Genomic DNA, 21834 nt, shown 5'->3' with positions numbered 1-21834 from the left:
GGCTGGCAGCCAGGGTGAACTGAGGGTTACGGTGTGGAACAAAGCGCAGACTATTCCACGCTCCACACCCCCCTCTACCACAGTGCAACCCGAGAGTGTTCCGATTGGGTCTCTTTCGGCGCTCCAGATGATGATGAGATGTCGATCGCTGCATCACAAGGTGGGCGTGAGTCCTCGGGAAGTGAGGATTCGGCTGTGCTGCCGCATTCGGGTGTGCCAGCATTGTCCGTGTCTGATCCTGAGCTGACGGCCATGCTTTCCCGGGCAGCCGCGGCCATTGGCCTCGAGTGGTCTCCGCCACCCGGTCCAGTGTGCTCGCGGCTGGACGATTGGTTTTTGGGTGCGGCCACGTGCATGAGGAGGTCACGAGGTCCTGGAAGGCACCCCTGTCTTCCCGTGATTGCTCGGCGGCCTCCTCCACCTTGCCTCCTCTCGATCAGGCGGCTGCCAAAGGGTACACTGGGGTTCCCCAGGTTGAACGCTCTGTTGCCATGCAACTATGTCCTCAGAGTGCTTATTCCCGCGGTGACCCTAAGCACCCCTCCAAGGCCTGTAGGTTCTCCTCCACCCTTGTGGCGAAGGCCTATAGAGCTGCGGGGCTGGCAGCCTCCTCACTGCATGACATGGTAACGCTGCAGGTCTACCGGGCCCAGTTGTTGCATGACATGCACGAGGGGAGGACTGACCCAGGGCTCTTTGATGAGCTGCGTGTCGCCACCGACCTTGCTCTCCGAGCGACGAAGGTAACCGCACTCTCCCTGGGTCAGGTGATGTCCAAATGTGTGGTCCAGGAGCGACAACTGTGGCTCAACCTGGCTGATATGCGGGAGGCCGAGCTGGACTTTGCCCAGCAGTTCTCGACTGCTCAGAAGCAGACTGAGGCTTTAAAACATGTCCTGCCCCGACGGCATCCACCCAGCCGTCGGCACAGGTGCCTCAGTCTGCTCGCCGACGAGGGCGCCCTCCCACGGCTCCCACCCCTCCCGCGCGGCCCCAACAGCAGCCTTCAAAAAAAGCGGGCCGCATCGTGGAGGAAGCCGCAGGAAGGCGCCACAGCCCTCTCCCGCCCTGCGCCCCGCTAAACGCCAGGCAAAGCACCGCTCCTGAGACGGGCTGCTCAAAGATGGCATCCAGGGACATCCTGGCTCCTAGGGCATATGGCATCTGCAGCCGCAGTAACGCCGCTCGGATTGCTTCATATGAGACCGCTTCAGCTTTGGCTTCGCGATTGAGTCCCGAGGTGGGCATGGCAACACGGCACGCTCCGAGTCCCAGTGACTCCGACCTGCTGTCAGCCCTTCACCCCGTGGACGAACCTCAGTTTTTCTACGGGCCGGAGTGCCCTTAGAACAAGTTTCCAGGCATGTTGTTGTATCAACAGATGCCTCCACCACGGGCTGGGGCGCCATGTGCAATGGACATGCTGCCGCGGGCTCCTGGACAGGATCCCAGCGCCTTTGGCATGTCAATTGCCTCGAATTGCTGGCTGTACGTCTCTCCCTGCACCGCTTCCGTGCGTTGCTCAGGGGTCAGCACGTACTAGTCCGATCAGACAATACTGCGACAGTAGCGTACATCAACCGACAAGGTGGTCTGCGCTCCCGCCGTATGTCACAACTCGCCCGCCACCTCCTCATATGGAGTCAGAAGCATCTGAGGTCACTTTGAGCCATTTATATCCCGGGAGACCTGAACCGTGCGGCCGGCGAGCTGTCTCAGGGACCTGCTTTCTCAGGGACGGGGCACCCTATGGCACCCTCGTCCCGATCTTTGGAACCTCCACGTGTGGCTCCTGGAAGGGACGAGGCAGGTTTGAGTACCCTACCACCAGCGGTGGTGGCTACCATCACTTCCGCTAGAGCATCATCCACGAGACATGCCTATGCGTTGAAGTGGAACCTCTTTGTCAACTGGTGTTCTTCTAAACAACAAGACCCCACGAAATGCCCGATCAGTGTCGTGCTTTCCTTCCTGCAAGAAGGGTTGGAGCGAAGGCTGTCTCCCTCCACCCTGAAAGTGTATGTTGCCGCCATTGCCGCACATCATGACGCAGTTGAAGGTAAGTCCGTTGGAAAGCACAACCTGATCATCAGGTTCCTGAGAGGAGAGACTGAATCCTCCTCGCCCTCCTCTCGTACCCTCTTGGGACCTCTCAGCGGTACTAACTGCCCTGCAGAGTGCTCCCTTTGAGCCTCTGCAATCAGTGGAGCTTAAGTTCCTGTCAATGAAGACAGTGCTCCTGGTTGCATTGGCCTCCATCAAGAGGGTAGGGGACCTGCAGGCATTTTCGCTTGACGAAGCGTGCCTGGAATTCGGGCCGGCTAACTCTCACGTGATCCTGAGACCCCGGCCTGGATATGTGTCCAAGGTTCCCACCACACCCTTTCGAGACCAGGTGGTGAACCTGCAAGCGCTGCCCCTGGAGGAGGCAGACCCAGCCTTGGTACTGCTCTGTCCAGTACGCGCCCTCCGTGCTTACGTAGACAGAACGCAGTGTTTCAGGACCTCAGACCAGCTCTTTGTCTGTTATGGTGGGAAGCTGAAGGGAAAGGCTCTCTCCAAGCAAAGGTTGTCTCACTGGATAGTGGACACCATTGCTTTGGCATACCAGCAGCAAGGTCGACCGTGCCCCCTTGGTGTGACAGCCCACTCCACTCGGAGTGTGGCATCCTCTTTGGCTCTAGCGCATGGCGCCTCGCTAACAGACATTTTCAGAGCTGCAGGCTGGGCGACACCTAACACATTCGCGAGATTCTATAATCTCCGAGTGGAGCCAGTTTCTTCTCTTGTACTCGCTTCAACTAACCGGTACTAGATTCTGCTCAGGTGTCTTCGCTTGCTCGCCATTCCTCTCCACGGACGGGACACTTGCAATATTTTCCTCAGGTGAGCCTAATAAGCCCTGAGTTCCTCCAGCACTGTTGACGTCAACGCCAGAGTTATGCCACCGGCAGCTTTCGCGCTTGGCTAGGTGCCTCCATGTGCATGGTTCCCCCTCTGGGTGACCCCCACATGGGTATTTCCACTGTAAGCCTCTCTGAGCATGAGTCTTTCCCTCGGCAAGCCTGGGGTTGAAATATTCCACCTGCGGCTGGATACCCCAGTGATTCTCCATATGCAGCCCCTCGGGGTCATATGTGTATTCCAAGTCCCCCCCCCCCTTTGGGCTGGGCATAATTGCATATTTCCACTGAGATATGCTTCCCAGTGTACCTTGGTATTCCTGTGTTAAGTAGGACTCCTTCGTCCATGCTAGTCTCACGACAGGGAGCTCAGACTTACGCAGGGCACTGGAAGACAGCCGAGGTGGCGTGATTAGACTGGGGACCCCATTCGTCGTCATCCGACGTAACTCGGAGTGACCACGAAAGGGAACGTCTCGGTTACGTATGTAACCCTCGTTCCCCTCGAACCCTCGTTCCGTCTCCCTGCCACTTCCGCTGTACCTCTGGAACGCCTGAGTTCAGTCTCGGCTCCTCAGCGAAGACATATCTGCATGTTGCCAGGGTACTTCCTTATATACCCACAGGGTGGGGCGGAGTTACGCTATGCAAATTCCGCAGACCCATGGCATTTCATTGCCATTGGCTCGTTTTATATACTCGAAGATGATAGGCTTTCTAAGCGAAACCCCATTCGTCGTCATCCGACGTAACGTCTCCGTTCCCTACTCAGGGAACGAGGGTTACATACGTAACCGAGACGTTCTCCGCTATAACTTGTGGTGAAAAGATGGCAAACATATATGCACTACATGTTCTACAAGCAGAGTTGAAGCAGCACGCGCCCATATTGTGCTTTCAATGCAAATACAGACGGGTATCAGGTTCTGATCGATCGGCTTGGTCATCTGCATTTTCAGAATCCGACTCGGGCTCGAACTGATATGGTAAAAAGCTGAAGCTTGCAATTATGATAAAAGGGGCATTACATTTCCGACACAACGCACTGGGCCAGCTGGCCAATCAGATCACTCTGCGCTTTTCAGAAGGAGGGGCTTTGTAGAAATCGACGCGTTTTAGAAAGATGGGGCATAGAGCTGCTACAATAACGTATACTTTGTGAAAAATTATGTATTTTTGAACATTAAAGCATGTTAACATATTCTATTACACCCAATAAACAAAATAATGATCTTTGAAAAAAGCATCATATGACCCCTTTAAACTACTTGTTGTTTCTTTGACTACACACTCCGCGAACCACTCAGAATGGTCTTGCGACCTGCTTTTGGGTCGAGACACACGGTTGAGAAACACTAATCTCTATGGTGTCATATATTACCATAATATGCTATGCTATAGTAAATCAGTGATAATATACTTATTATGGTAAAGTTTTACAGCAGTCTGCTTTTTAAAACAGGACTCTAAAAGCAATCAGGCCATGTAAGATATTAAAGATAAATCACACGTCACTCACCACTGTCACTTTCACTAGTGGTTTTCACAGTGAGAGTGCTATTGTTGTTTGAAATTATGTATCTTGTGTTGTCCAGTGCAGGATCTTTGTTATTCACCATCCATTTTATTGGTCCTTCTGCAAAGTCTGGGGGTGTACATTCCAGGTCCAGGTTTTGCAACGGATATAATTCATCTGTTGTGAAGTACTTTTGTTCTGACAATAAAAACCATAAAGATACAATATAACAAATATGATGGAACTAAGAAATGTGAAGGGTTTTAGATTAGGCACTGATTACCCTTACCACTCCGAGCAAAAGCATCTTCAGCTAAAATGATTCCTTGTGCTTTTAGAGAGTCAGAGACATCTGTGTTTGCTGCTCTAAAATTAAGGTTGTTTGATGTTGCACTTATTGTATAATCTGCTATAACACTACCAGATCTACAGAGTGAAACACAAACCACACCAAGGTGAAAACACTGTATAAATATTGTATTTGAAAAAACAAGTGAATAAATGGGAATGTTGTATAAAAAACATTTAAATGATAGATCATACCTGAAGCCAGAGACTTTTGTAGAACCAGAAATGTAGCCAGTTAACTTTTTAGAATAACTTGTGTTAATCTGTAAAAACGTAGCAACAGGTAAGACTTTTAAACAGCATGACACTTTTCACAGGATCATGTTTTTTTTGAGTTTCATCGCTGGGTAAAATGCTGCAGCTAAATTGGGATTCTCATTCCCGCCTCATGGAAGCATAATAAGCACATTCCATGTAAAGGTGCATTGTGTAATATTTAGGAGGATCTGTTGACAGAAATGCAATATCATATACATAACTATGTTTTCAGTGGTATATAAAGACCTTACTTAATGAACCGTTATGTTTTTATTACCTTAGAATGAGCCATTTCTATCTACATACAACGCGGTTCCCTTTCATAGGTCTCTCAACACTGTGGGCTTTATTTGTATGGTAAGCTGTTTTATTAACACTAATGCCATAGTGGCTGCAGAGTGAGCTGACGGTTTCTACATATATATATATACGCTTACATTGAAATGTGCCACCGTGTTTCTACAGTAGCCCTAAACGTTCAAACGTGTTTCGTCACTATGTTGTTCTTCGTGCAAAGAAGCTAGCTAAAGTCAGTGAATAAAACACTGACACAATGATGAACAACAATAATATTCACAATAACATATTGTTTTACTGAATAATTAAGTAAACCTAATTTCTTAATTTATCTTTGTAAAGAAACCTCACATTTGTGGGTGCATGGGATGTGTCAATCATCAAACCCGAGTATTGCAACCTGTAAGGCCTACTTTTTCATGAAAACTCATATGGACTGATTACTCATTTGGACTATCATGTATAATCCTTGATACTTGTTCTAGACTGGAATGGACTGGACTTTTTATATGGACGCTAACCATTATGGGCTCCTTCATCAGTGTTCATCTGTGATCTCTATAATATAAGAAGATTATTGTAATTCAGTGTGGACTCATGCCTGTATGGGGTTATGTTGAAATATGTATTTTCTTTGATGAATGTTTTTTTTTTTTTTTTTTTTTTTATATTACAAAGGGGTTAAATACTTTAAAATACAGATTGTGGATGATCACACAGTTCGGCGAAGCCACCTCCTCGTCAGCCTCCAGCGCGCCCACCCTCCCATCCCGGGGATGTGTTACAGCGCAAGGACACACCTTCCGGGAGGGGGAAGTTCTGTCACGTTTAGTGTTTGTTAGTTCATGTTTGCATGAACCCCATACCAGACAGCCCCAATTTTGGTAAGTGAGGCATACTGTTACAGAACAGGCTCCCGCACCACCTCCTCTTCACCACCGGAGGGAACCGTCTCCGGAATATTAACATTACTCACCGAACTTAAATTCCCATAATACCTCTTACCTGGGACTGATTGCACTACACACCATAGACAGTATATAAACTGGACACAGCGACCCCATTGGATTCAACGGAGACAAGTGAAGTCAATTAGAAGCTCTCACTTCCTGATGGCCGAGCGTACTGCGCAGACTCAAACTGAGCTTGACGACGTAGATGTGACATGAGCAACCCATCTGTCTTCTAGTAGCTGTGCCAAGAGAAATCTGAATCATTCCCTTCCGAAACTTGCAGAGACGGAGAGTGTCAGTAGGAGGTGTTCATGAGCTAGGAGCAGGAGAAACTTTTGCTAAGTATTCTGATTAATTACTTTGTCATTTTGCCTCCACGTCCCCCCGATTGCCCGCGAGCTTCTCGTCCTGTCCATACGGTAATCTCTCTACTGTGCGACAGAGAGTCGCATGGTTATGACGCAATCGTTAGCCTATTTTTACAAAAATTGCTTCTATGGGGCCATAACGTAAGATACATGGTAATGGAGCCTTTTATACATTTTCGTGTTTCTTTAGAAATAAATAATGGACAAATGGAGTCTTTAAACACCTCAGATGTAAAGTTATTCGCTGTCAAAGTGACGCCAAAATGAATGGGAGTCAATGGAATGCTAACAGCAGGTGATGGTCCGCTAATCAATGGCGGCGCCCAGGGGAAGCTTCAATATTTTATGAAACCCTGACCCCCTGCTACACACCTGCACCTCATTTTCTGTCGCGATGCAGCTGTGTCCTGCAAGCGCTTCCTCTCGCAGCGACCCTAAGCACCCATCCAAAGCCTGTAGATTTTCGTCTACCCTGGTGGCGAAGTCTTACAGAGCGGCGTGACAGGCAGCTGCCTCTTTGCATGCCATGGCCATCTTGCAGGTCTACCAGGCCCAGATGCTCAAGGACATGCACGAGGGCAGGACTGATCCAGGGCTCTTTGATGAGCTGCGTGTCCACAGCTGTGGTCCAGGAGAGACACCTGTGGCTGAACCTGGCTGATATGAGGGAGGCCGAGCGGACTCGTCTGCTCGACACCCCCATATCCCAGGCCGGCCTCTTCGGCGGTGCGGTCGAGGACTTCGCCCAACAGTTCTCGACCGCTCAGAAGCAGACTGAGGTGCCCCGCTGCTGCCTCCACCCAGCCGTCGGCACAGAATCCTCAGCCTGCTCGCCGCCGAGGGCGCCCTCCTGCGGCTCCCGCCTCTCCCGCACAGCCCCAGCAGCAGCCTTCACCCGGGCCGCGTCATGGAGGAAGCCACAGGAAGGCGCCACAGCCTTCACCGGCCCCGCGCCCCGCTAAACGCCAGGCTAAGCGGCGCCCCTGAGACGGGCTGCTCAGGGTTGGCAACCAGTTTTTCTCAGGAGATGGTAGCAGGGCCATAATCTTTTGTTCTCCACTCCCCGCTGCTCGTCCAACGACGAGCAGTACCCTAATGTGGTTAACCCTCTGAGGTCGGCAAACGCGCCCCCGCGTTTTGCTGGATTTTCTTCACATTGTAGTACAATAAACTTAAATTACGCCGTCATTTATGGTTATACAGAAAAAAGAAATATAAAAAAAGAATCTGTGATATTTCTACTTTTGTATGTGTCCACTTACAATCAAATCAAAACATTGTGCTTTTGTAAAATAAAGAAAATAAACAGGGTGTGCGTTCTGCCTCTCCGTCGCGGTGAACTTTTTTTTCTTTAGCACGTCTATAAACTGAAACAAAACTCAGCGAATACTTGTCACACATTTATGAGCCATATACCTTTATACACATTTAAGTGTGTACTTTTAAATGATCGGATTCAAACTGAAAACAAATATTCTCTGTTTAAGTAATTTGTATAAAACCAACAGGATGTCCAGTATCTCAAACGCTTGCTAATTATTTTTTAATTCGACCACGCCCACTCGCGCAAAAGAGATTCACATGCAAATCTCCACATGGAACGCGAACGCCCTCGTTACCTCAAACACAAAACACCAAAACACTTCACAAGTCTCTGCTTTTCGTCGAGTTTGGAAGACGCGCTGTGAGCTTACATTGAATTTACATCAGAAGAAGAAGAACGCGATTTGAAGACAAGAAAGATGTAAGGTAAGAAATTCTTACTTATTAGTTTATGGTATTGTTGCATAAACTTCACATTGCAGTTGAACTGTTGCTAGATATATGGTGAATATTATACTATTTAGACCCGTGTTTACTGTTAAATACTGTTTGTGGATATCTGCTCAAACATAGATATGTATAACCATAATGTTTAATATTTTGGAGCGCGATGGCGTTTGAATGTATCATATTTTGGAGCGCGCTGTGGGTTTGAATGTATCATATTTTGGAGCGCGCTGTGCATTTGAATGTATCATATTTTGGAGCGCGCTGTGCGTTTGAATGTATCATATTTTGGAGCGCTCTGTGGGTTTGAATGTATCATATTTTGGAGCGCGCTGTGCGTTTGAATGTATCATATTTTGGAGCGCGATTGCGTTTGAAAGGAAAAATGCACCAAACATTAGGCTTTATGTTTTTACTATTATCTCATTTCATATCATCATAACGAATGGAAACATTTGAAGTAACATAAGATAATCAATATATTTTTCTCTAGCATTGTTACTGAAATCTTTTGGAAGATTTATAGGCTGCTATAGGTTATTGTTATAATTATTTTATGCAGTACTGCACATAGCTTGTGCCTACAAGGCACAACAAACATGGTGTTCATTATATTATATATTGTTGGAAACATTTGTGTGTGTGTGTGTGTGTGTATTCTGTGAATTTTAAAAAGCAATTTTAACCAGAAAAATCTAAAATGTATTCCCAAAATCGTGCAGGCCTAGTTTCTCTTGATACCAGTATGTTCACTTTTTTCTTTTCTTTCAGGGACCAGATGCAACTGAGTCCTGCTGACTTCAACATTCACATGAGTCTCTGTACATGAACATGGTAAAGTGAAAATTAAACACCTTGGAAATGAAAGGTATGTACAATGTTTTTAGGAATGGCACAAAGGTCTCTGTCTTTGGATCATTGTTTTCAATGTGCTCTTTTGTCATTTGTTGTGTATTTTTGGATTATGTTGTGTTGTAAATAAATCCAAACAATCTAAAAGCCATTCTTTTTTAAATCTCCTCATTCTTTGTGCAAGGTTGCTCTGAATGACAGGGCCTGATAGCTCCTAATAGGGCAGTTAGGGGAGTGTCTTTGTCTTTCTCAGGTGTGAAAAGCTTACATATTAATGAGCTCCCGCATAAAGCTTTCTCACACAAAACACGTCGTAAAATTTTTAAATCAATATATTGTCTTATCTGAATGAGCAGTCAGGGTGATTTTCACATAGTTTTGGAGCAAATATTCTAGGCTACGTCATACAATTTTCAAAAGTCTTGTGAAGAAATAATCAGTATGGGTTTCATGGCCTTATTTCAGTGAGAATTTTTTTTTGTATTTTCACAAACCACGCATAAATGTAATTATCTCAAAACTACAAACTTTTACATACATGCTGCTGATATATTATTGTAGCAGAGTTTGTGCTGAATACAGTGTAATTAGACTTTAGCCATGAAAATGTCACTAGTAACAGAAAAAAACATAAATGTCAGAGCATGTCAGAACACCTCCAGGGCCCAGAAAACAGCTCAGACCCCAGAGGGTTAACCTGTTAAGCTGCAACGCCACTTTTGAAAAATCCCCAGAAATGACATACCCATAATGAAAATTATTTTTTTAAATAGCTTCAAAGTTTTGTAAAGTTATTAGAAATTTATTTTTATGAAACATTGTTCTGTGCAGTGTTAGTTTTCTTTGCAAGCTGTAAGTTATTTTGATTTGTGTAAGTAGATCGTGTGTGACTCCTAGTGGTGAAAAATGGTATTGCGCTGCTTAACAGAACGCAACAGGAAGCACGTAGATTAATAGAAGAAGAGACTCGTTCCGTGATCTGTGTTTTGGATGCACGTCATTGTTGCTGTCTAATCCTTGGAGTAGTTACGATCGTAAGTTATTCATTTTATATTGAAAATAACTGTAATAGCATGCTGTTGGTTTAATTAAAGGCTAGTCGTTATTAGAATGTTTAGAAATTGATGTTTGATAATGAAAGCTAGCGCGATCTAACGGCTAATATACAAGTGAAGTTGTTCTTCCCTTTATTTTCTCCAAACACATGTTTTAAGATTATAAGGCATATCGGTTGTTTATTTAGTTGTTTAAATGTGTTAATGGATGTTTGAATGTGAACAATATCCATGACATTTTGTGGATTACTTTGTAATTTGTATTTTTTGTGTGTTTCCTTTAGTTTTACAAGTAAAGTAAAGTGTGCATCACATAAGCACAAAGAAGAACGTGTGATGGAGCTTTATTTCTGTTAGCTATCTGTCAGCGCTCGGTTCAAAACACCACTGCCAGGACAGAATAGTAAAAGATCGACTGCACGGCGGGTGAAGACAACCAAACACAGTTTCATCCAACTTACAGTCAGTACTACAATAACAAGATGGAGGAGTCACATACTCAAAAGAAAGCAGAGGAAGCTGACCAAGCGCTAGAAGCAAAATCACGGTCAAGCAGATCACATCGTTCAAGTAGATCTTCAGCTAGATCTTCAAGTAGATCTTCAGCGGCTGCGACCACTGCAAGAGCTAAAGCAGCAGCATGCAAAGTAAAAGCTTCTTATGCAGAGAAGGAAGCCATCATGATGAGAGAAAAAGCTCAAATCAAAGAGGATCAACAGAAAACGCTAGCTGTAACAGCACGCAGAAAAGCAGAGGTTGAGGCTGATTTATATGTGTTAAAAATGCAGAAAGAAGCTGAAGCAGCATCCACAGAGGCAGAAGTTTACGAAGCAGTAATTTATGGAGAAAATGGAGCAAGTGTCGACCTAGAAAAAGAATCATACATTTCAAGCAAATCTGAACGCACCAGAGAGTATGTGCAGAAACACTCACAGCTACAAAATGCTCCTAATCTTAATCCTAATTTACGACAAGCAAGTGAGAACTCAAGTTATGTGACGCGGAGCTACGTTGCAGGCTCACTTAGTTCTCTCCCTCCAATGGTGAAGGAGGAGTCGAACGCAGAGACAGTTCCTATGAGGCAGGAACAAACAATTCAACACAACTACCATTGTTCTCCTAGAAATGTAAAAATAGAGCCGTTTGATAGAGCTGATGAAGTAAGGAGTCAAAACTATCCTGTAAGAACGCCACGTGAGTCAGGCCTGCCCTCTCAAGTCTCTGCTGAGTGCTTTACTCCAACACCACCACAAGCGAAAGACTTCGCCACATATCTGTTGAAAAAAGAAATGGTGAGTTCTGGCCTGTTCCAATTTGACGACTGTCCAGAAAATTACTGGGCGTGGAAAACATCTTTTCAAGCTGTAACCAGTGAACTCAGTGTAACAAGCAGAGAGGAGATTGACCTTCTCATCAGATGGCTTGGTCCTGATTCGTCTATGCATGCCAAACGAATTAAAGCAGTTCATGTCAATAATCCTGCCATAGGTGTAAAAATGATATGGCGTCGCCTTGAAGACTGCTACGGGTGTCCAGAGGTCATCGAGCAAGCAATGTTGAGGAGACTTGAGGCTTTTCCTCACATCACAAACAAAGACACCTATCGTCTGAGAGACCTTGGAGACTTGTTGCTTGAACTGCAATCTGCAAAGGAGAGTGGACGTTTACCTGGACTCACTTACTTGGACACAGCGAGGGGAGTCAACCCTATCGTAGAAAAACTCCCATTTAGTCTGCAAGACAAGTGGATGACACAAGGTTCCAGGTATAAGGAGGACCATAATGTGTATTTTCCTCCATTCAGTTTCTTCGTTGAATTTGTTTGTAGACAAGCAAGAACCAGAAACGATCCTAGTTTTGCACTTGCTTCAACTGGCCGTTTGAACATCACAAGATTCGACGGAGCTGTCAGGTCGAATAACAGGACATCTGTCGTCGTCAAAAAAACTGAAATAATGGCTGCACGACCAAACCAAGACAGAAACTCTGATGAGAATGCAGACCCAGACAAGGTTTGCACCATACACAACAAACCTCATCCACTTCACAAGTGTCGCACCTTTAGAAGCAAACATTTGGACGAACGGAAAGCGCATTTGAAGGAAAAGTCCATCTGTTTTAGATGTTGTGCTTCCGCTAAGCATGTTGCAAGAGACTGCAGAGCATCTATTAAGTGCAGAGAATGTGACAGTGACAGACACATTGCAGCTATGCATCCGGGTCCTGCTCCATGGTCCATTGAAGTGTCTGTATCAACACCAGATCAATTCATGAAACAAACAGATGAGCACGTTGCTGAAATCAACAACAAGTGTACTGAGATTTGCGGGGACGCTAGAAAACCCAAGTCTTGTTCAAAGATCTGTCTTGTAAACGTTTACCCTTCTAATCAACGTGAAAAAGCCAAACGCATTTATGCTGTTCTGGACGAACAGAGCAACAGATCATTAGCAAAATCACAGTTCTTTGATCTGTTCAACATCGTTAGCGGTTCTTCCCCCTATACACTGAAAACGTGTTCAGGCGTAGTGTCCACGGCGGGGAGGAAAATAAGTGGATTCTCAATTGAGTCGCTTGATGGGGAAACCATTGTTGCTCTTCCCCCCTTGATAGAGTGTAATACCTTACCGGATGACAGATCTGAGATTCCTACGCCCGAGGTAGCTTTGCGTTTCCCTCACCTCACTACCGTGTCAGATAAAATCCCACCTCTAGATCCTACCGCTCCTATCCTTCTCCTTTTGGGACGAGACATTCTTAGTGTGCACAAAGTGCGTGAACAGCACAACGGACCTCACAACACGCCTTATGCACAACGCTTGGACTTAGGCTGGGTGATAGTGGGAGAAGTTTGCCTCGATGGGACTCATTGGCAGTCTAGCGTTAACGCTTACAAGACCAACATACTTTCAAATGGACGAACTTCATTCTTCTCTCCATGCACAAAAAGCATCAACATCGTAGAACGGGGTGAGTCACCTCTTTTGTCATATTTGCCTGATCCACCATGTTCTCAATGTTCGAAAGCCAATGAGAGCTACACAAAGAGCTTGAAGGAGAATGTGTTCTTCAGATCTCCAGAGGATGATAAAGCTGCTTTATCTGTGGAGGATAAAGTTTTTCTAGACATAATGGACAAAGAAGTGTACCTTGGTGAGGATAACTATTGGGTGGCGCCGCTTCCATTCCGCTCTCCAAGAATTCAACTCCCAAACAATAAAGAGCAAGCTATGCAGAGGCTGAACTCATTACAGCGTACTCTCCTAAAGAAGCCAAATATGAAAACACATTTCTTTGACTTCATGCAGAAGGTGATTGAAAATGAGCAGGCAGAACCCGCTCCGCCCCTGAAGTCGGGGGAAGAATGTTGGTATTTGCCAATTTTCGGAGTTTACCATCCTCTCAAACCTGACAAAATTCGGGTGGTCTTTGATTCGAGTGCCCAGTGCAGAGGGATATCCCTCAATGATGTTTTACTGAGCGGACCTGACCTTAACAATACTCTGTTGGGTGTACTGTTGCGCTTCCGTAGGGAGAAGATAGCGGTGATGGCGGACATAGAACAGATGTTCTATTGTTTCAAGGTAAAAGAGCAGCATCGCAACTATCTTCGTTTCCTTTGGCACAAAGACAACTGTGCAGAAAAGGAGATCATTGAATACAGAATGACTGTACATGTCTTTGGCAACAGTCCTTCGCCAGCGGTCGCTATTTACGCTCTAAGAAGAGCGGCAGAGCTTGGTGAATCAGAGGGTGGAGGGGACGCCAAGAATTTTGTGTTCCGCAATTTCTATGTTGATGATGGCATCACATCTCTCCCTACTGAAAGAGAAGCAATTGATCTCTTAAAGTGCACACAGACTGTGTTGGCGAAGTCGAGTATAAATCTGCATAAAGTAGCCTCCAACAGTGTTTCGGTTATGGAAGCTTTTCCATCTTGTGAGAGAGCCAAAGATCTCAAGAACTTGGACTTTGAAAAGGACCTGATACCTCTCCAACGCAGCCTCGGCATAAGTTGGGATCTCAAGGCAGACTGCTTTACGTTCAAAGCTTCTCAGGATCACAAACCCTTCACTCGAAGAGGCATCCTTTCTACAGTCAATAGTTTGTATGATCCTCTCGGATTTGTCTGTCCAGTCACCATGCAAGGCAAAGCACTTGTGAGAGAACTTTCAACAACACAACAGGATTGGGACACTATTCTTCCATTAGACAAAAGAGAAAAATGGAAAGCATGGACTTCATCTCTAGCCGAACTTGATCAATTGCAAATACCAAGAGCTTATGTCCCAACCTCAGTATGTGGAGCTCAGCGCAGAGAGCTGTGCATTTTCTCAGATGCTTCCACTTTAGCTATTGCTGCAGTAGCATACCTACGAGTAATAGACTTAGATGGACGGCCTCACGTGGGGTTTGTAATGGGAAGATCCAAGTTGGCCCCTTTTCCTGCTCACACTGTTCCACGCCTGGAGCTATGTGCAGCGGTGCTTGCTGTTGAGTTGATGGAACTCATAAAAGGAGAAATTGACACAGAGCTTCACGACATTCATTTCTATACAGACAGTCGTATAGTGCTCGGTTACATTCACAATGTGACACGAAGATTCTACATGTATGTGGCCAATAGGGTTGCACGCATAAGAAAAACTACGGAACCTAGACAATGGCATTACGTCTGTTCTGAACAGAACCCGGCAGATCATGCCACGAGGTTTGTAGCAGCAGCTCACTTGTCACTTACCAACTGGTTCTCAGGTCCAGGATTCCTCAACGAATGTGGCCCTATAGCATGTAGTGTAGAAGAGTCATATGGGCTTGTCAAAGCAGAAGAGGATGTTGAAATTCACTCTCAAGTGAACACAATGGCAACTAACATCACAGAGCAGTCACTAGGCTCAAGCAGATTCGAACGTTTCTCAAGCTGGAAATCCTTGGTGAGGGCTGTCACTACTCTTACTCACATTGCAAAATCGTTCTCAAAATCTGTGCCTAGCAATATTTGCCGTAAATGGCATCAATGTACCGAAACCTTAGATGTGGAGATATCACAGGCCAAGTCAACTATAATCAAAACTGTGCAGCGAGAAGTGTACAGAGATGAATTTGAAAGCTTGACAAGGTATAATAAAGTCCCTGAGCGTAGCACACTTCAGAGACTTGACCCCTTTATAGACGAGCAAGGTCTGTTAAGAGTCGGGGGTCGCATTCACTCTGCTGACATCTCAGATCCAGAGAAGCATCCCTTGATAATTCCACCCAAACATCACGTGGTTGAGATTTTAATTCAGCATTACCACGATCAAGTGGCTCATCAAGGCCGACATTTTACAGAGGGCGCGATACGCAGTGCTGGCTTGTGGATCGTCAGTGGCAAAAGGCTTATCTCAAATGTCATCCACAAATGTGTGTTATGCAGGAAGTTGAGAGGTAGAATGGAGAGTCAAAAGATGTCTGCTTTGCCCTCAGACAGAGTTTCTGTTGATCCACCTTTCACACACACAGGTCTTGATGTTTTCGGTCCATTCACTGTGGTGACACGCAAGACAAGAGGGCACAGCACTGAGAACAAGCGATGGGCTGTCATATTCAGTTGCTTGAGTACCAGGGCAGTTCACTTGGAGGTGATAGAGTCCCTATCAACGTCAAGCTTCATTTGTGCTCTGCGACGCTTCTTGGCTGTCAGAGGACCGGTGAAACATTTTCGTTCCGACAGAGGGACGAATTTTGTTGGATCAGTGAAGGAACTACAAATTGAGAGTAGCAACTCAGAGCTGAAAGGTTTCTTGCAGGATCAGGGCTGCACTTGGACATTTAATGCTCCGCACTCCTCCCATATGGGAGGAGTGTGGGAAAGAATGATCGGGATAGCCAGACGTATTCTGGAAGCTCTCTTGATGAAAACTCCAACAAGACTCACGCATGAGGTCTTAACAACGTTAATGGCTGAAGTCATGGCTATTATGAATTCACGACCCTTAACCCCAATTTCGACAGATGCAAGCATGCCTCAAGTGCTCTCACCAGCGATGCTCTTAACTCAGAAAGCTAGTGTTGCTCCAGCGCCTCCAGGAAACTTTGAATTAGGTCACCTGCACAAAAATCAATGGCGTCAAGTCCAGATGTTGGCGGATTCATTTTGGAAACGATGGAAACAGGAGTACTTGTCGACCTTGCAACCCAGAAGGAAATGGACTGAAGAGAGAAATAGTATTCAGGAAGGGGACGTTGTCATGTTGAAAGATGGGGAAGCTAAGCGCAGTGAGTGGCCAGTTGGTCTCGTAACAAAGACTGTAGCCTCTTCTGATGGAAAGATTCGTAAGGTTATAGTGAAGACTGCTAAGCAGGGAACTGTCAGAGAATACCTAAGACCTATATGTGACATAGTTTTACTTTTGTCAAGTAATCAGAATACATAGTGGTATAACCTAAGTTATACCAGGTGGGGAGTGTTCTGTGCAGTGTTAGTTTTCTTTGCAAGCTGTAAGTTATTTTGATTTGTGTAAGTAGATCGTGTGTGACTCCTAGTGGTGAAAAATGGTATTGCGCTGCTTAACAGAACGCAACAGGAAGCACGTAGATTAATAGAAGAAGAGACTCGTTCCGTGATCTGTGTTTTGGATGCACGTCATTGTTGCTGTCTAATCCTTGGAGTAGTTACGATCGTAAGTTATTCATTTTATATTGAAAATAACTGTAATAGCATGCTGTTGGTTTAATTAAAGGCTAGTCGTTATTAGAATGTTTAGAAATTGATGTTTGATAATGAAAGCTAGCGCGATCTAACGGCTAATATACAAGTGAAGTTGTTCTTCCCTTTATTTTCTCCAAACACATGTTTTAAGATTATAAGGCATATCGGTTGTTTATTTAGTTGTTTAAATGTGTTAATGGATGTTTGAATGTGAACAATATCCATGACATTTTGTGGATTACTTTGTAATTTGTATTTTTTGTGTGTTTCCTTTAGTTTTACAAGTAAAGTAAAGTGTGCATCACATAAGCACAAAGAAGAACGTGTGATGGAGCTTTATTTCTGTTAGCTATCTGTCAGCGCTCGGTTCAAAACACCACTGCCAGGACAGAATAAACATATTCATGAAAATAAAATTGAAGTGGGCCCTGGAGCAATCTAGAAATGCACTGCAGCTAAAGCCATATGTGTGACCATGTTATATTTAAAATCTGAAAATGATAAGTCTAAAACTCTGTATTTAGTTAAATGTTTTTCAAGATCATGTCAAATGATTTTATTTTGATTAGACTCTAAAAATGCTACTGATGTTTAGTCATCATCTAAGTCATCTATTCAGTCTATTGTCTCTATTGTTTTGTGGTGCAAACGAGCCCCATTCAGTCTCAGTCTCCCCAGTACACATTCACACACCTCTCCAGCCTGGTAATGGATCTAAATATGCATATCTTTTGTCTGCATTATAGTTACTAACGACTGGCTATTCACAGGCTATTCATAGGGTTTCAGTCCCTAATTTATTTTATCAAAGTTCTCACTTACATTTGAAACTGTATCAAATGCACTAAAACATTTCAGAAAAGCATTACTATTTAGAAAAAAACCCATAAAAGAATAACTTCTAGGTGACAGGTGCACCTGAGCTAGCTAGCATGTTAACTTAGCACACCATCAATACACGACCATTTATGAGATTAAAACTATGTTTGTGCTTCAAACTTATTTCATAACTCAAGTCGAGTGTTTTAAATAATCTTCTGTGATCTAATTTGGCTTCAGATAAAAAAAAATCAGAAAGAAAATATATTATTTATAGTATGCACGATGATAAAGTCTAAATCGATTAGCATTACATTATAAATATAATCTATTATTATAAAAATACCTGGCATTGCTTGAAGAACACTCAAATATCAAATATCATTTGCAATCATGTTTATTGTCTTCAAAACGTCTATATCGAGAAGCACCTGGCTGCAGCCTGCAGATTTGGGCGGGGGTGCACCTGGGGCGGCGCTGCACGTGCAGCCCCGCCCACAATGCTTCTCATTGGTTAGTGGCAAGTGATGACGTCAATCGAGGCGGGGCCGCACCTGGGGCGGGGCTGCACGTCTCTTCCCGCCAACATCTCTTCTCATTGGTTAGTGGCGTGAAGTCATGACGTGATTCTAGCATGTTTTCATGTTCATCGCTGCATGGTGAGTACATTACAGGCAAGCTACTTTTTTGTTCTAATTTTATTTACATTTTATTTTACCATTTTTAATTCTGAAGTGGCGTTTAGTGTGATGTTAATTGGTGTAAAAATGAGATCGTGTGGTGCTAACTTTGCTCATATCACACAAATAACTAGGTCTAAGTATGTGTGTGTGTGTGTGTGTGTGCGTGCGTGCGTAGTGTGTGTGTGTGTGTGTGTGTGTGTGTGTGTGTGTGTGTGTGTGTGTGTGTGCGCGCGCGTTTGCGTGGTGTGCGTGGTGTGCGTGGTGTCTGTGGTTTTGGTGGGATTAGGATATAAATAGTGTTAAAACCATAGGTTAAAACAACAGAGGCCCTTAAAAAGAAACATAGTGGCAAAACTAAACCAGGAGAAGAAATATAGGCTAGGATTTAAGAGTTAATATTAATATACAAAGATATATTGTAGGATATTCTTTTTCTATGAATACACTGATTAAATGTATTTTGATATTATTGTTATTAATATATATAAATATATATAAATATAAGGTATATAAAAAAAAATATATATATAAAAATAACCTTCAAGCTTTTAAAACTATTTCAAACTTTTAGGATAGGCTTTCTGAAGCCAAATTAAAGTTTGTGTTGACAAACTTTTTTAACTAGTTTGTTGTTCATAAACAAAGTAAGTCTCTTAGGTACTTTACAGACAAAGCCAATAACACTCAAGCATATCTTGTCTAACATTTCCCTATAATATGTTTAAAATGTATAAAAAAGAAATTCCTTGTATGACTCTGTACTATGTTAATGCCTCTCTTTAAAATTATTCAATATTGTTTGTTCTGTATTTTATCTAAATTAGGTGTTGTGAACTGGAGTGCATTTTCCAGACAACATAGGCAAGAGTTCCGGGTGCCCTACTCGCTGACTCTGTGCTTGCACTGCACTGAAGTATACAAGGACTGCCCACCTGGGTCTGTGGGTGATGGCCGAAGCGGAGTCCAGCGGGGACTTTATTCTGAGAAGGAGGTTGAGGGCTATTGCTCGGTTGACTGTTTTTTTTTCAGGCTGAGTAGATTGTGTGTGAGTGTACGTACGTGTGTGAGTGTACGTACGTGTGAGTGTACATACGTGTGTGAGTGTACGTACGTGTGTGAGTGTACGTGTGAGTGCACGTACGCGTGTGAGTGCACGTACGCGTGTGAGTGCACGTACGCGTGTGAGTGCACGTACGCGTGTGAGTGCACGTACGTGTGTGAGTGTACGTACGTGTGTGAGTGTATGTACGTGTGTGAGTGTATATGCATGCACACATACAGATAATCACGTACATCAACCGTACACACACACGCATACGTATACACACAGACAGACGCGTACGTACACACACACACACACGCACGTACGTGTGAGTGAGTGTACGTACGTGTGTGTGAGTGTACGTGTGTGTGTGTGTACGTACGTGTGTGTGTACGTGTGTGTGTGTGTGTGTGTGTGTGTGTGTGTGTGAGTGAGTGAACGTACGTGTGTGTGTGTGTGTGAGTGTACGTACGTGTGTGTGAGTGTACGTGTGAGTGAGTGTACGTACGTGTGTGTGAGTGTACGTGTGTGTGTGTGTACGTACGTGTGTGTGTACGTGTGTGTGTGTGTGTGTGTGTGTGTGTGTGTGTGTGAGTGAGTGAACGTACGTGTGTGTGTGTGTGAGTGTACGTACGTGTGTGAGTGTATGTACGTGTGTGAGTGTATATGCACACATACAGATAATCACGTACATCAACCGTACACACACATGCGTACGTACACACACGCATACGTATACACACAGACAGACGCGTACATACACATACACACACACGCACACACACACACACACGTACGTACGCTCACGCACGTACGTGTGTGTGTGTGTGTGAGTGTACGTACGTGTGTGTGTGAGTGTACGTATGGATGTGTGTGTGTACGTACGTGCGTGTGAGTGTACGTACGTGTGTGTGTGAGTGTACGTGTGTGTGAGTGTACGTGTGTGTGAGTGTACGTGCGTGTGAGTGTACGCGCGTGTGTGTGAGTGTATGTACATGTGTGTGTGAGTGTACGTGTGTGTGAGTGTACGTGTGTGTACGTACGCGTCTGTCTGTGTGTGTGTGTGTGTGTGTGTGTACGTACGTACGTACGTACGTACGTACGTGCGTGCGTGTGTGTGTACGTACGCGTCTGTCTGTGTGTATACGTATGCGTGTGTGTACGTACACGCGTGCGTGTGTGTACGTACACGTGTGTGTGTGTGTGTGTATGTACGTGTGTGTGTGTACGGTTGATGTACGTGATTATCTGTATGTGTGCATATCTCTTTTACACAATTATTTTTGTTTTGAAATAAAAGTTATCACTGGTATGAGTCTGTTTTTTTGAGTTGGCATGCATAATATGGGATACAGACAGAGATTGACAATGTACTGTATGTAGTTAGTTTAACTTAAAACTACTTTATTGGCATAAATGTTTTATAATAACCTAATGCACAAAAATAAACAAGAACTATTACAGAGGAATGATTAAAATAAGAAATATATAAGGTGCCATTAATGTTTACAGTAATTTTGTAATTTACACAGTGAAGTGCAACAGAATGTAAAAAACTTTTAAAATACTACACAGATATTGCACAATATATAGCCTATACTCTGTAATTCCTTATGTTTACCTTTGATCAGACATAGTTAAAACTATGGATATATGCTCAACTACTTTTTGCTGCTTTCATTATTACTTTAGAGTTGTTTTAATACTTTATCATTTTATTAAAGTATTATTTTAAATTTGCGCAAGCGTTTTTAAGACGCGTGACGTCACCACTTAACGCAAATACGACGCATGCGCTGTCAGCGCGATATGGCGCATGAGTTTTCAACTGCATTTCCTGTTTACCGTGGCGTCGACGTCATTACTGTGCCACTCATAGATATCATATAAAGGCTAGATGTCTCGTCCGCGCTGCTGGCCAATGGAGCTCGACGTCCGCACACGGCGGCCATCTTAAGACAGGGTGCTCGCTCACTCATAACATGGTGCATGTACTTTTAAATAACCATAACTTGCTCAATTTTCTACCGATTTTCAAACGGTTTGGTTTGTTATAAACGTCAGAGATGTAGCTATTATACTGCATACATATGAATAATTATGTTCAAAATGTTTAAGCATTCAGAATTATAGCCACGTTAATAACGTTTGTAAGAAACCAAACCGTTTGTAAATCCGTCCAGATTTCAGCGAGATAAGAGGATTTGTGTGCGTGCTGCTCACTCACCTTAATTCACAGAGCCCTGTCCTAAGATGGCCGCCGGTGATGCCGGAAGTGA

The 21834-nt window shown here is 44.3% G+C and overlaps 1 protein-coding gene across 5 annotated transcripts in view; it reads right to left on the bottom strand.

Annotated features, from left to right (window-relative positions):
• LOC309482689 (adhesion G protein-coupled receptor F4-like) overlaps positions 1–21834 on the bottom strand; it is a 75062-nt gene that overhangs the window by 15428 nt on the left and 37800 nt on the right. For all 5 annotated transcript variants that reach the window (XM_082148181.1, XM_082148180.1, XM_082148182.1 and 2 more), the window contains 3 exons: positions 4963–5030; positions 4709–4845; positions 4423–4617 (listed from right to left, as the gene is read on the bottom strand). In XM_082148181.1, coding sequence (XP_082004307.1) covers positions 4423–4617; positions 4709–4845; positions 4963–5030 — 400 coding nt within the window. The remainder of the gene's footprint in view (positions 1–4422; positions 4618–4708; positions 4846–4962; positions 5031–21834) is intronic.

The sequence above is a fragment of the Leuciscus leuciscus genome, assembly GCF_965113295.1.
Source record: "Leuciscus leuciscus genome assembly, chromosome: 19".
In the NCBI taxonomy this organism is placed as follows: Eukaryota; Metazoa; Chordata; class Actinopteri; order Cypriniformes; family Leuciscidae; genus Leuciscus; species Leuciscus leuciscus.
The sequence above is the reverse complement of the archived record's forward strand: the minus strand, read 5'-3'. Positions and strand labels throughout refer to the sequence as shown.